Raw genomic sequence first — 14685 nt, forward strand, 5'->3', positions numbered from 1 at the left:
CATGTTGGAGTGAGGGTGTGTGGTATACAGGAATCACATCAGCCCACAGGAGCTTGAAAAGGAGTCATCTCTGAACCTTTGTCAGGTCCTTCCGAGACTTCCTGTTACCCTTTTAATCACTCACACCCAGCCCAATACCCATCTTCCTTTTCCAGCCAAAGCCAAACAGCAACTCTTACCACGCAGCTTTTTTATTAACCTGGAATTGCACATATGTGCAAGTTACCTACTAACTCACCTCATTCACAGCACTCAGTTCATCTCTGAGATTCCTTTGCTGTCATTTGCACCATGGTCTCCCTTGAAATATCAGTACTGCTGTTGTCAGGGAACAAGCCATCCATTTGTTCTGTATCCTGGGCTATAGTGGCATTAACCATTGTGACTGTTATCTGAGCCCTTGAAAGGGCCAATTTATGCTCCTTGGTTCCAGAAGATGTTGCCTTTTTCTTCTCAGTGTATGTTTGCAAGGGGTGACAATGTCACAAGACCATAGACAGCCACCATTTATAACCATTGATTTCTAACCTAGATGGCTCATGGCCTCGCAGTTATAAAATGGTGGCACTTCCCAGGACTTCAAATCATATTGGTTTTTTTCATTTCAGTTTATCTGGCTCTATACTTACAAAAAAACTAGGCTCCTCTGTCCTCTGCTTCTAACTTTACAAGCATTTTACTTTTCAGTTTCCTGATAAACAAAATGTCTGCAGGTGGCTAGCATGTTTCTTTGGTGCGCCTGTAATCTGGATCCTTGTTCAGCAGGTGTTTTATTACTTTAACACCATTTTCCACCAACCCAAGGCAAGTGGCTGAAATTCATGCCCAACAATCAGTAGCCCATTATTAGATGCCACGATGCTCAGAAGCAGTTTGAACACGTACACTATTTCGATGAAGTATTTTCTAGTAAGGCTATCTCAGGGAAGCAAGTATAATAGCCTCAAATAAGTATGTACTTTTATTTTTAGTCATCATGGACAAGAAATACCTACTTTTCTCTCCTGGGTCATTTTTCACATTTTATCTGTTATGTGTAGTCCGGTGTTTTTCAACCCGTGGTCCATGGACCCCTGGGTGTCCACAAAATGTCTAAGGTGCTTGCAAAAGATTGTTATGATCAATCAAAAGTATGTGAATACCCACACTTACAATTCAAAGGGCTCCACGCCTCCATTTGAATTTTTTTAGGGGTCTGCAATTGAAAAAAGGTTGAAAACCACTGATGTAGTCTGTGGCTAGAAGCAGGAAGTATAGAATGACAAAAGCAAAACAAGGAAGGAGGCACTGCTAGGATTGGTGAGGTGAAAACTATGTGGAGGCTGAAAATGAGGTGGCATTCCCTAGTGGAGAATCCTAAAGGGTGGGATTTATCTCTTACTCAGAGATAGGCCTGGTGTGGGTTGATGCTGAAGGGGACCCTCCAGTCCAGACTCTATGAATGAAGGTGTCAGTGATTCCTCACTCGGGGTCTAGGAAAGTGATTGGCACTGAGATGGGGAAGAACCATATCTCTTGGCTCCTTGCATTCAGGGTTTGGGAATGCTGTGCGTAGCATCTCTCAGCACTCAGCAGTGACTTGCAAAGAGGGTTTTTGGAGACCCATCCATCCAGAGGCTGATAGGAGCATGTGGCCTGAGGTATATCAGGGGATGTGAACAAAGTGGAGGGGACATATTCAGGATGCCTGAAGTGTTCTCCAATGACACTCAGCCTTTGGGCTCATTGTGAGGATGGCATGCAAGGCCAGAGGTCCCATGGTGGGCTGGATGCCAGGTGCTCAAGGCTGGGGCTCTGGGGAAAAGGGATGATCCCTGCTCTCATATCCCAATGCGGGCTCCTCCCCAACATACTCCATCAGCCCAGGACATCTGGCACTGCTTGTTCTGCCTCTGGGAGCATTGCCCAGTTGTCCTCAGTCGCAATAGGCGGAGGCAGTGGGGATGGGGAGGAGAAGGTGGGCTTCCCCATGCCAGTGGGGGACCCCACTGAGCCAAACATCCCCCAGTACCCTGGGCCCAGAGGAGAGCAGAGAGGCTGCAGGTGACAAAGTGGAACCAGGAATCGTAAAAATTCCCCTCAGTGTCAGTTTGACTAATTTGTTAGTCTTATCGCTGGCAGGATCTGATGTGCCCGTCACAGGCACAGGCCATAAAACTAATGTAGTGAGGAAGCAGCCCCGCATAATGATGGGTACGGCTCGCTGTCTGGAACAGGCATTAGCTTTATGAACCAGGGGGTAATTTAAAGGAAATATTTGTCATTGGGCTCGGGTGGAGGAGAAGTTCACAGGAAACTTTGTGACTGTCACTGGCATGGCCTTGGCTTGTGTTGCTGGTGGGGTCACCTATTGGGGTGGAAGGGCATCTCAGGGCTCTGTTGAGGTAAATAGTCACTTCACACCCCCTCTGGCACTTGGCTAATTCATTAATTTAACCCTTTCTCAGGCCTTACCTCTCCCCCTGAAGGGCTCAGCAGAGATAGTGAATATAGGGCCTCGGGAGCAGAAATAACTGATTTAACGTAGAGCCCCTCCAGCTCAGATCAGGTCTATCAGTGCCAGCCTGCAGATCCCTGGTGTCTCAACCCTGAGCCTCCCGCAGCTGTGCCAGTGCCCTGCGTTCCTAACCTAAAGTCCCTTGGATTTAGATACAGTGATGCAGGAGTATGAGCCACAGCCCAAAGCTGAAGCAGACTGGGAGCTCTAGTAGAAACCCAGCAGCATTGAGGTTGGTGCAGTGAGGCAGCCTTGATTCCTCTCTTTTATCTTCTGTCTCTGTAAATCATTTAATATGCAGTCCTCATAGCAAATCCACTAAAGACCAGGTCCAATACAGCTACCCTGATATATTGCCTTGTTCTCCCCCACAGCTGCATTAAGGCACCAAGACTCCACTACTGAGAGGTGCAGTCCTCTGTAACAGCCTCAGCCCAGGGTGGGTAGGTGGGGTCCCACCTGCAAAAAGGGAGGTCAGGCATCAGAGCCACTGTCAGCCAACAGGATTGTCTTGCATGGGATGGGACCTAAACAACCTTTGCTTTCCCAGGTCCACAGCCTCACACCTCTGCATTGTTCCCTGGCTCCATACAGTTCTGTCCGTGGATCTCCATCCTGACCTGCAGCTTGCCCTGTTATCCTGGCCCTGTTCTGCTCACAGACAGCTCTGCTTGTGCACCTGAGTCCTGATCTACAGCCCCTCTCCTATTCTAGCCCCAGTCTCCTGTCCTGTACTGCTCTGGTAATGCACCTCCGGCTGGAATCATTGTTCCTCCCCTTTCGCAAGTAAGCAGCAACCAATAGCAAGAGGCCAGTGCCACTGGGAGTCACTGTAGGAAGTCAGTTATGGTCAGGAGGGGCTCCAGGGTGGCAAAGGGGTACTTCATGCACACTCACCTGGAGACCTGAGTGAAACCCTACAGGTGACTCTGTCTGGGCCACTAGAGGTTAAACTGGCAGCCTGCTCTCTGCAGCTGCCTCTGAGTCCCCTGTTTACCCAGACACCTCTCCCTTGCAGGGCAGATTTTCCCTCCTCTGCTGCAGCCAATAATACCAGTCACCCAAATGCAGAGAGCCACGTGGCACCCGGCCCACAAGGGGGTGCACAGTTGGGATACCGTGTATGTGCGTGCGATTGTGTCAGGTGGTGCAGGAGAGATGATTGATGGGACATGCCAGTGTCCTCTCATCTGTCATTCTGATGAGCCGAAGGAGCTTTAATTGACCTTAATAGCCATCAAATGACATCAACAACTTCTACTAATACGCAGATCAATTAGTGAGATGGATTGGCAGGAGCCGGGTTCTGAGAGGCAGCCCATGAGCAGTGCAGGCAAGCAGAGAGGTAGCATCTTCAGCAGCTTTCCTCCAAGGATTCCTGATCAGAAAGGCAGCCGTTCCTGGGGTGGAGGGTAGCTGTACCCAGCCCACAGTAACACAGCTCTTGATGCTTCAGGTAGCACGTAGCAATAAGGGATGCAGGTCCCTTCCCTCCCCCATAGTTAAGCTGCTGGAGCAGTACTGCGGGGTGGCCCTTTGAGGCAGTGGGCTGGCCCACTTCTAGCTCCGCCCTTTCTGGGCTGTATAAGAAGGGAAACGGGGTGAGTCCTGACTGGCAGGGAGGTTGGAGATGTGCTGGACAGCTCCTAGATGGCTGCTGTAGGAGCAGAGGACTGAGACTACAGAATATGGTGGAGAAAGCTGAGGGACTGTGGATTGAAGCAGAGACCAGGATGGGAAGAGGGGCTGTTGATGTCCTGCATGGAGGATGAGAGACCAGCCTGTGGGGAGGTTCAGGTTCAGAGTCCCATCTCTTACCCAGGACCAGCTCTGGTAGGTACTAGGACTCCAGTAGGGCAGGGCTGGCTTCCTGAGAGGGGGTTGAGGGTCCAGCTCCCAAAACCTGTAGATCCCTAAAGATTCAGGTGGCTTTTGAGGGGGAGTGACTGGAAGTTGTGGGCCTGGCTTTGTGCCCTAATTTAAAGCTTCTGAAGATGGCTTTTGTGCTCCACCGTGACCTACTTGCACTGTTTGTTAGCTGGGTGCACTTCATTCTGCTGGGACTATGAAACTAGCCTGTGTTTCACATTTGTCCTTGGGGCATTTCATGTTAGTGAGCAGCTGCTATTAGTGGGATGAGTCAAACAGGTTTGACCAGACTAAACTTTCCAACCAAGACTAAACTTTCCAACCAAGAAATGAGCTTTCATTAGAAAGATGATTTGTTTGTGCGGTTGCGTGCTTGTTTGTATGGCTCTGTGTATGTGTGTGCATGTGCATCAGGGTGTAAGTATAGGTGTGTATGTGTTTTTTTTTCTTTTTTTCTTTTTCCTTCAATAGGAGAAATAACATTCTGGACCTACCCCAGCATCCGGTAGAGGCATTTGGGCTTCCAGCCAGGGGTGGATTAGAAATGGACTAGAGCCAGGTCCGAACCAAACAAGCCAGGACCAAGCACACTCGTGCATTATTTGTCAGCAGGGTCAGAGGTTTGGCCTTTCTGCCCTCAGCATCAGAAGCCCAGACCTCATCTCAAGGGCATATCTCTTCAACTCTGAGTTGTGATTCTCAGCCGTGGCACCGTGGGGTGCCTTAAGAATCTTTCAGAGCTGCCATGAGATGCCCACAATGTGAGCACTGTGAGGCAGGCAAACATGATTTACAAGATAAACTCAGAAATTTCAAGTAAGAATCCACAGTGTAGAAAGCAGTCTGCCCTGTTGTGGTCTTTCTGAGTTGTTTGCGACAGGAAAACTATTCTATTTTTCTGTAGTCAAAAATCAAGTGAAAGTGAAGAGCTGGCATTTTCCAAGGGGTGCCTTGAGACTAAAAAGTCTGAGAACCCCTGACCTAGAACCAGCCCCTAGAGGGCACCTAAACCAGGATATCACACATGAGCCTAACTTGAAGGAAGCTGAAGTTCTGAATCCAAACCATCTATTTCATACAAGCACTTGTATTATTTTTTCTAACTCCTTACACTGGGCTGGGAGGATCCTCTGGAAACTGTGCTGGACCAATCACTCTAGTGCTATATGGTGCTATCTTGCCCTATACAATGGGCAGAGAGCTAGCTGCCCAAAGTGCCTTGCACTTTTACCATTTTCATTGAGCCATGATCTGCCTGTGGATGCTAATTTCCCATCCAAACAGGTCAGTCCTGGGGCTCTGTGACCAAACAGGGGCTGCACTAGAGGTGTTGAATGAATGAATGAGCCTAAAACAAATGCAGAGTATGGGGAAGGGCTGGGCTTTTTGCTTGGGTAAAACACTGAATTTTAAAAATGTGCCTGAGGGGCATCTGGATCTGTGGGGTTTGGGACCTGAGTTTTCCTGACATTTGTTGTGAGTGGGGGTCAGTGCTGCAGTTGGTCTGGCCCCATCTCTGCCAGGTCATCTATGATGCTGCAAAAAGGGAAGCAGAGATGGGTTCAAAAGTTGAGTACTAGTGGAAGCTGAACAGCCAATGCTGCCTCCCCCGGGTGCTGGGCCTTGCTGCATATCCCCTGGCAATGCACAGTTATAACAGGCCTGACCAGCCACTGAACCGCAGCTGAATTGGACCAAATGCCTAAGATAAAGATACTCATCTGTCTCCCTTACCCCTGGGATGCTGGTGAGTGCAGAATGCAGGCTGGCCTGCCTTTGCCCTTGTAATGTCCCCTGTCCGCATTGCCAGGTTTGCTTGAGGGAGACAGGCCCACCCCTGTTTCCTCTGACTGGGCCAGGGTCATGGCCTCAGCACAAAGCAGGGACAGCAGGTGGCTTGGTTAGCAGGGAGCTCCCACTTTCAGAAACCAGCAGGCAGCATCTCCTTTGTCAGCCTTCTCCTTTGCTCTGGCTTTAGGGTTGTGGGATTACTCCAGGCTTTAAACTCAGACCTCTGGGCTGAGTCAGTGCATTATGGGATGGCTGAATATCTACACCCTGTTGGCTCTGGATTTAGGACCCAGAGGCCTTGTTCCTACCCCCAGATAACAGAAAAGAAGCAATACAAACAACCAATCAATTCTATATACCTACCAAATCCTAGGGTACAGAGTCATCAGAGTCAAAGTACATCTGGCCAGGATGCAGTCTTCACTCTGAGGCTGTTTCATAGCTGCCAGCATGTCAGCGGTCTGGAAGTGGGATGCTGAGGCCCAGTGGGGTGTATGAGATGGGTTGGTGGCATGCCCTCTGTCCATGGTGGCCTCGGGGACCCTCCAGGGGATAGGAACAGGGGCGGGGACCCCTCTCAGGGAGAAGGAGTAGGAACGGGGAGGGACCCTTTGTTATTCTCAAGTCTCTGCTTTTGTATTCTCCTTCCCTCCTGATGACTCTTCATCCATGGCTGTCTCTGGTTGGCTGTCTCTCTGTGGTCACACTTTCCACATACTGTGTCATCAACACATTCCAAGCCCATCACATGCACACCTACTCATTTTTTTCCCCTGGCCTTCTCCTAATTTGGTCTGTTCCCCCAAAATTGGGACTCATGCCCTTCCACTCTGGGGCCTTGTTAGCTGGTGCTAATTATCTCGTGTTATGGGACAGTATGGTATATGCTTCCAGTTCCCGGACTATTTTCTATACTATGTGTCCTAGTTGTGTTAGAAAACCTGTCTGCCTTGAAAGCTGTGAGAAACTTTGTGTGTGAGACCCAAGCTTTTAGAAATCAGTTAACCCCTGATGGCCATCTTACACAATTTTGATACATATATTTATACCTAGAAGCCACTTCCCAAAAAACAAACCTTTAGATACCATTTCTAAGCCAACACCCGCAATAGTAAGATCACAGGGTAGAAAATTATATGCCAGAGATGGGACCCCTGCCTGCCTGGTGCTGCCCTCCAGCAGAGAAGGGTCTCTGGAAGTTAAAGCCAGCCCTGGCACCCCAGTCTGACCGTGTCTCCTTTAGAGCTGCATACCCTCCGCGCATGTCCTTCACAAGCATCCTCTCTGGGGCCACAGGCATAGGTGTGAACACACAGGGGTATTCCTCTGGCTATGAGGCCTGCACAAGTCATTGGAGCTGCCTGCGTGTCTTGTGCCTGGGCTCTGAGAAGAACATTGTCAGAGGAGGAAGCTGGTCCCTGCTCCCTGCTGCCCATGGGCTGGCCTGCTGGAGTAATGACCACAGGCTGGCTGTTTTCTCCCCAGTCAGCAAGTCCTTGGCCAGGCAGGGTAATACCCACTTTCTCTCTTTCAGAGTGGCATGATGGTGTTGGTTATTAGTGATCTTGGTGGGGGAGATTGCTGGGTCCTCGCAGAATAGCTCCCGTGGCCAGGAGTGGGTGTGACTCCCAGCCCTGGCTCAGCCCGTGTTAGAAGGTGGCCTGTCCACTCCAGCCCTGGCCAGAAACAAGCCCAGGAAGCAGGAAGCTGTGAGAAAGGGAGGCAGATCCCACCTCCTCCTCCTTGCTGCCTCTCCCCATAACCCTGATGAAGTCAATGATCCTCTCAGTTAATCCTGGCACTAATCCCTGGGAGCTGGGGAGAGATTAGAGGATGATGTTCTCTCTCTGCCTTTGCAGAGGGGTTGCCCTTTGAGCAGAGAGGCGGCTTTGCTCTGGGATAAGGGCAAGTGCATTAGACCAGCCAAGGCCTGAGGGAGAAGATTGCTTCCCCACAATGGGTGTTATCCATCCCATTTCTGCCTGCCTCCCAGCCCCTCCTCCCCAGGGGCCCCAGCCTCTCCTTCTGCTCTGTGGACTTGTCCTTACCATCTAGAGCCAGAAATGTATGAAGCTGGGACAAGCTCCCTGTAAGTCGGGGATGGAGAGGTGTTTTTGCTGTTCCCGCTAAATGAGGTCTGTTGGCAGGTATGATCTGATATCCCAGAGCACACTCATGCTCACATACATCTTCCTATTCCTCATCTTAGTCCTTTGTCTCTTCCAAGATGATTATCTGCCCCATCTCTGGGACATCTTGCCCACCCCTCTGTGCTAGGAGACCCCTTGGTTCTCCTCAGACTGTCTCCAAATGATCTCTCCCTTCTTATTCCTGTAACATCTTAGTGATTTAGCTAGCAAGAGCCTGCCCAGGTACCCCATTGCTCTGATACATGGGGCAGTATCCAAGGCAAGATCTTGGGCCCTTTGGAGTCCATGGAATTTTTGCCAGGTCACCAGGCTGGGTTTTCAAAATCCCTTCCAGCCAGGTCCACCAATCCATGCCCCTTCTGTTAGATGAACGGGGGAGGGGGGTAGGCTGTATCTTCTCTTTACCCACTGCTGACCTTTCCCACTTGGCTAACAGTCATATAAAGATACCGGACTGGGTAACTGCTCTTCCTGGAGCAGATCACAACAGTGGCCCTTACTCCCATGGGGCAGCAATGGGGTCTAACTTCCATTTGGGTTAGTAGCAGCCATCCATCATTTCCCTTCTGCTGCAGTCCCTGCCTATTAACTGTCTAACCACATTGCTCCTTGTTTTTCAGATGAATCGCCCCATCCAGGTGAAACCAGCGGACAGTGAGGGCAGAGGAGGTAATTGTCTTTTTAATGCATGTGTCATATTAACCCTTCCCTGGCCAGCTTTGTTTTGGAGGTGTGTGGTTCAATGGCTTGTACAGGCAGTGAGAGGAAAGAGTCTTGGACTCCACCTCCTAGCACGTTTGTGTGTATTTGTACAGGAGGAAATGGAATGTTCCTCCTCTGTACCTTCACCATGGTGCAGTGATACAGAAACCCTTCTAAGCACTTGTTTGCATTACTTCCTAGTACCTATGAAGTACATGCAATGTGCCCTTCAAATATAAAAGTACTGCTGGTGAAATCTAGGTACATCACGTTAAGGTTTTGTTATCATTTAAGAATGCAAGTGTTGTCTGTACCCTATTAAGTTGTATAGGTGCAGATTTAGTTGTACTGGTGCTGTAAGAAAGGCTATACAGAGTAGACACTCCAGCATGCAAAGAAGTCTTTGCAGAGCACATTCTGTTACAGACTTCACAATGAACATGGTATTGTCTTGTGAGAATGGTAAAGGGCCTAGTCTAAACACACAACTCTTGCAGGAGCTACACAGGTGCTACTTGTGCTGTATGACGCATGCACTACATGTGCTTCAGATGAGGTCTGGATAGAGAGAGGAGGCACTTGAGGTTGTTAGTAGGGATCAGCGTGGGATCTTAAATTGGAAGACTTCATTGCTTGAGTTTAAGAAGCAGGCCTCAGTTTTTTTAAGGTATTTTCGTGCCTAACTCCAACTAAAAATCTAACTTGTGCCCATTAGCCAAGTGGCAATTGCAGACTAAAGGTATATCTCTTCAGGTTGATCCAGAGAGTTGCCCTTAACTTGTCCAGATCATGTGAGCCACCTGTCCCTTGTCTATACTCCTTTCCTGCAACTTTGTACCACGCACACAGGGAGAGACAAGTAGTGGATAGGCCAAGTTCTAGAAGGGTTCCTCTCAAGGCCATGGAGGACTCAATATACCCATTACCTATGTGTCCTCATGTGCTTGACTCTGATTACAGGCAGTAGAGACAAGATGCAGGCTATAGAATGGCCTGAAGTCAGGGGCTGGCAGACTTCTTGGCCTACATCCTATAGGGCTTCAGTGAAACTAGAGGGAAGTGCAGCTGATGAGAGAAGACTGGTGGAAGAGGTTGGGTCGGGGGGGCCTTTGTCTCTGATTCTCAGAAGAGCTTCCAGGGGAGGGGTTGGGCAGGACTGCCCCTGTGGTAAAGGGAGAAGCTAAGGAGTTTCTCATGTAGATGTCTGGTGGGTTTGGACTAGACAGCAGGGCTGGCAGTGGTCTCAAATTTCAGTGTAAGATGTACTAGTATTCTAATTAATCAGTGTATGTAATTCAGCCTCTACCTTAGCCTGGGTTGTATTAGCCAGAGCAAGCTTGTTTTGAAACGCTGGCAAGCTTTCCTGCCCTTCCCTCACACACTAAATGAAGATGCTCTCATTTATCACTATCAAACAGAACCAGCTGTTAGCTGCATCTGGCACTAACTTCCTCTGGCTATAACCTGAGTTTGGCTGGCCCCTGCCCTCTATGATGCTCCAGGGCATGGGGCCTTCTGATCATCAAATCAGGCTCTGACAGCTCAGTGCAACATTGGGGTCCATTTTGCTTGTACACCAGGTGGTTTTATACTGGCTTTTGCAGAAAGCTTACTTTCATTCCAGCATTCAGCTTCATCTTTGCTGTCTAGCTGAGTGGAAACCCTGGACATACACATGCTGTAGGTGACTGACATTATAGAAGTGCTATAGGTAACCTAGAGTGCCCAAGGGCTAGAGGAAATATGCTGTGGCTGCTCTGCAGGTCCGCAAGGGTCACAGGAACACGCCAGCAGCAGTGTGCTAAAGAGGCTCAAGAAGAAATTAGTCTTCAAGTGCCAGAGGGGACTGTGGACACCCAGTGGGTCAGGGCTCTGGACACTCAGCAGGCCTCAGCTTGCACAGTTCGAGGGCCTGGAGGTTAGCATGTGAATGGAGAGATGCAAGACCCCAGGCAGGGATGGAGGGGGCAGAGGCTGTAGAAGTCACTGAGGGAGCTGGCCTCCTCCTTTGCTGCAAGATGATGAGTTTGAGTCCTCTAGGAGAAGGAGAAGTACCCATAAGGCATTTCTCCAGCATGTCCCCTTCTTCCCCTGGGCCTACCACACACTTCTCAGCAGGGTCCACCAGTCACTGATCCAGCTTGGTAACCCAGGACCACAGACTTAGCCTCCCTTCTCTGCCTCACTTGGCCCTCTGAAAAGCATTGACAGTCCTTAGGCCCACGTTCCACAAAGAGCCAAGATCTGTAAAGCACAGGGAAACTCCTAAGAGGAAGTGCCTGTGTCCTCAGGCATGCTTCGTGTCCCGCCTGCTCCCTTCAGCTCTTTCTGCTCCTCCCTCTCCCAGGGCCGGAGCAAGAATGGGAGCTATGGGCTGGGTCTCTGCCCTGCCGAGCACCCATCTCCTGCCCGATCCCAGGCAGTGATTTATGTGGCAAGCACCAGCTGCAAGCACCGCTTCAGGCTCCCCCAGTCTCCTGTAAATCACACCGCTGCCCGGGCGCCCCATTCATTAAGCGCTGTCATGTGGGGAGAGGAGGGCAGGGGAGAAATCCAATCAGCAGAGCTTTGGGGAGCTGCCAGTCCAGTGAAAGAGACACATTGGAGCAGGCACTTCACAGGTGACAAATGAGGCCATTTGTCAGCTGGCCATTTACTGCTGGAAACCTAGCAGGGAAGGGACAGCAGCAGGGCCGCAAGGAGTGGGCAGCCCTGTCCAACCCTCTTGGCATTGCCCGCATTCCCACCTGGGACTCAGGAAGGGGCAGGAGGGAATATGAGGAGATCATTACCCCACATACTGACAACACCACACAACGTGCACTGACTGGCACACACACATATGCGGTTTCTAAACACATAGGTATGTACCACACACCTCACATCATACATACACACACACCCACCATCAAATACATGTAGCTACTGCATACACGTACGTTACATCGTACATGCATACATACCATACACCACTACACGTACCTAAAACCACCCCAACACCCTCAGACAACATGCAGACACCACACACACACTCTACTGTACACATGAGCCACACCATCTGTCTGGTAATAGTGAAGTGCTGTTGTCACCATGATGGTCCAGGAAATATGCAAGAGGCGAGGATTTTTGTGAGTAATACTTTTTCTTGGACCAACTGTATGGTTGCGCTAGACTTAGAGACAAGCTTTAGGGTGCCACAGTACCCTTCCTCAGATACTATGTTACCCAAAACCTTGTCTAACTCTCTCCCAACCATGCAGTTGGTCTAATAAAAGGTATCTCCCATGAGCATCTTTGCCCCTCACACCATTGGTCTGCATACCCACAGCAATGCCCATCTGCAGTCTTTGTATACATGCTTCTATGTAACCCATGCAAATGCACAGACTTGACAGAAACATGGACCCCTTCTGCCCAAATAGACACAGACATGTCCTCAGACACATGGACAACCAATCTGGCGTGTGGGTTCACAGTCACACACCCAGCTGTACAAATGCCTCCATCCTGGCAATGGGGGAGGAGCTCTCAACCTTGGGGGCAGTAGAGGAACTGAAAGCATGAGGCACAGCCCTTTAGTCTTCCTGGGGGTTCTGGAAAGCAGCATTACCTCTTCTACCAGAGATCAAAAGGACCTTTCCCTGCCCCACCATCAGAATAAGACCCCCAGGTGTTCCCCCCATTAACTCCCCTTTCAGTGTCAATACCCCAGACCATCACTCACCTAACAAGAGTCCCCTTGGGATCCTCTCCCTATCTGAGTTCCTAGATTGTTTGGTTTCTGGGAGCCTCAAAACATGCATAACTGCTGGGTTTCCATTTACAGTTTGATGCTGCAGAGTCCAGAAGACACACACTTCACAAAGCTGGGCCCAAAAATGATGCAACCAGTGAAGTCCGGGTTAGGGGGTCTGATTCAGTCCACTGTAGGGATAGAGGCCAAGTACACATTTGGCTCCATATGTGGTGTAGAACCTCCCTTTCAGTGCTGGATTCAGTTTCCAACCATCTCTGGCTTGGGTTCATCCAGGCCAATTTTCCCATCCTTGAAATAGCAAAGATGAAAATCCAAACTTTTTTGAAGGCATCTTCTGGACTTGCAGCAACTCTAAGGGGAAAACTCTACAGTCCAACTTTCACTGGGGGATTCATGTCTTGTCTAATGAGGGCATGGTGGTGTGGCAGGGCACATGCATACGGAAACATTTTGAATCATAAAGGGCAGAGGATATCAGGGTTGATCTAAGGTGCCTCTGTCACTTCAGCCTTCAGTTAGACCCAATTCCTCTTCCCCAAATGTCAGGGACCTGTGATTATGGTGTTTGATGCACTGCAAATGCAGAGATAAATGGCATAGGGATCAATAAGAACTTGGCCTTGGCCTGGTTCCCCATTGATTGATGAGCCCGTTCCAGCCTCTGTATCAAATGCAATTACTACCCAAGCAAAAGACCACTCCACAGCTTTGCTGCTGTGTCCCTCACCCAGGCAATTCCAACGGAGCTGAATGCTGCCTTGATGAACAGACTGGGCCTTCCACCCTTCCCAAGAGGATGACAACTTCTCCACTAGGATTGGAGAATATCCAAAGGGTTAGAGGAGCACTTGGAGAAGAGCAATGGTCCCAGGGTTTGGAAGCGGAAAAACTAAAGTTCAGTTCCAAAACTTCTGCTGCAGACTTTTTGTGTGATCTTTGGGCCAGATACACAACTGTATTACATTCCTAATTCTTATGATTTTAAAGGGAGTTAGTGCCCTAACTATTTTTGAGGATCTGGGCCCGTTGCATCAGTTCCCCATCTCTAGTGATATAATAGTACTTGTCCTAGGTCAGATATCAGGAAAAGCTTTCTCACTGTAAGCCTGGTTAAATGCTTGAATAGATTACCTGGGAAGCATGTGGAATCCTCTTCACTGAAGGCTTTAAAAAAGGTTAGACAAATATCTGTCTGGTTTGGTTTGGGTGAAACTGAGCCTGCCTTGAGCTAGCCTAGAGGACCTCTTGAGGTCCTTTCCAGCCCTGTTTTCTAAGATGCTGTACCCTAGAGAAGTGTCTGAGTTAGAGAAGACCTGGCAGAGATGTGTGTCTATTCGTGAAGCTTAGGAAAGGCCTGGAGCCCCCACCTGTCCTCTGTGTGGTGATATTAAGCACTTCTATCCCTAGAGGCATAAACTCCATGCCACCATGTTCGCATGTAGAGATGGTCAAAATATCTCAGGAGAAATCATTTGACGGAAAAAAGGCCTCTCTTAAAATTGAGGGGAAATGTCTTTCGTTCTAAATGTTCCAATTTTCTGTGGAAAAACCACAGACACAGATTGTCACTCTTTGAAATGTTCAGCTTGTGTCCTGGGCGAGTAGCCTGATACCTCACATATCAGCAGGACTCTGAAATGCATATTGGCCACTTAGAGTCTTGCTTAGGAGGAAGAGACAGGATGATGTTCCAGTGCCTTATAATGCTCTTTATTGGTTTAGCTTGGCCACAGCAGGTCAGACATGACAAGAGAAACTCAGATTGGGAGAGGCTCCCAAGGGGACTCTTGTTAGGGGAGTGATGGTCTGGGGTATTGACACTGAAAGGGGAGTTACTGGGGGAAACACCTGGGGGTTTTATTCTGATGGTGGGGCAGGGAAAGGTTCTTTTGATCTCTGGTAGAAAAGGTAATGCTGCT

General features: G+C 49.3%; 1 protein-coding gene across 6 annotated transcripts in view; it reads left to right on the forward strand.

Annotated features, from left to right (window-relative positions):
• Positions 1-14685, forward strand: part of CELF6 (CUGBP, Elav-like family member 6) — a 219685-nt gene that overhangs the window by 128068 nt on the left and 76932 nt on the right. For all 6 annotated transcript variants that reach the window (XM_019504500.1, XM_019504495.1, XM_019504496.1 and 3 more), the window contains exon 3: positions 8928-8976. In XM_019504500.1, coding sequence (XP_019360045.1) covers positions 8928-8976 — 49 coding nt within the window. The remainder of the gene's footprint in view (positions 1-8927; positions 8977-14685) is intronic.

Source organism: Gavialis gangeticus, unplaced genomic scaffold (assembly GCF_001723915.1).
Source record: "Gavialis gangeticus isolate Ggan-Ray unplaced genomic scaffold, GavGan_comp1, whole genome shotgun sequence".
NCBI classification, from domain to species: domain Eukaryota; kingdom Metazoa; phylum Chordata; order Crocodylia; family Gavialidae; genus Gavialis; species Gavialis gangeticus.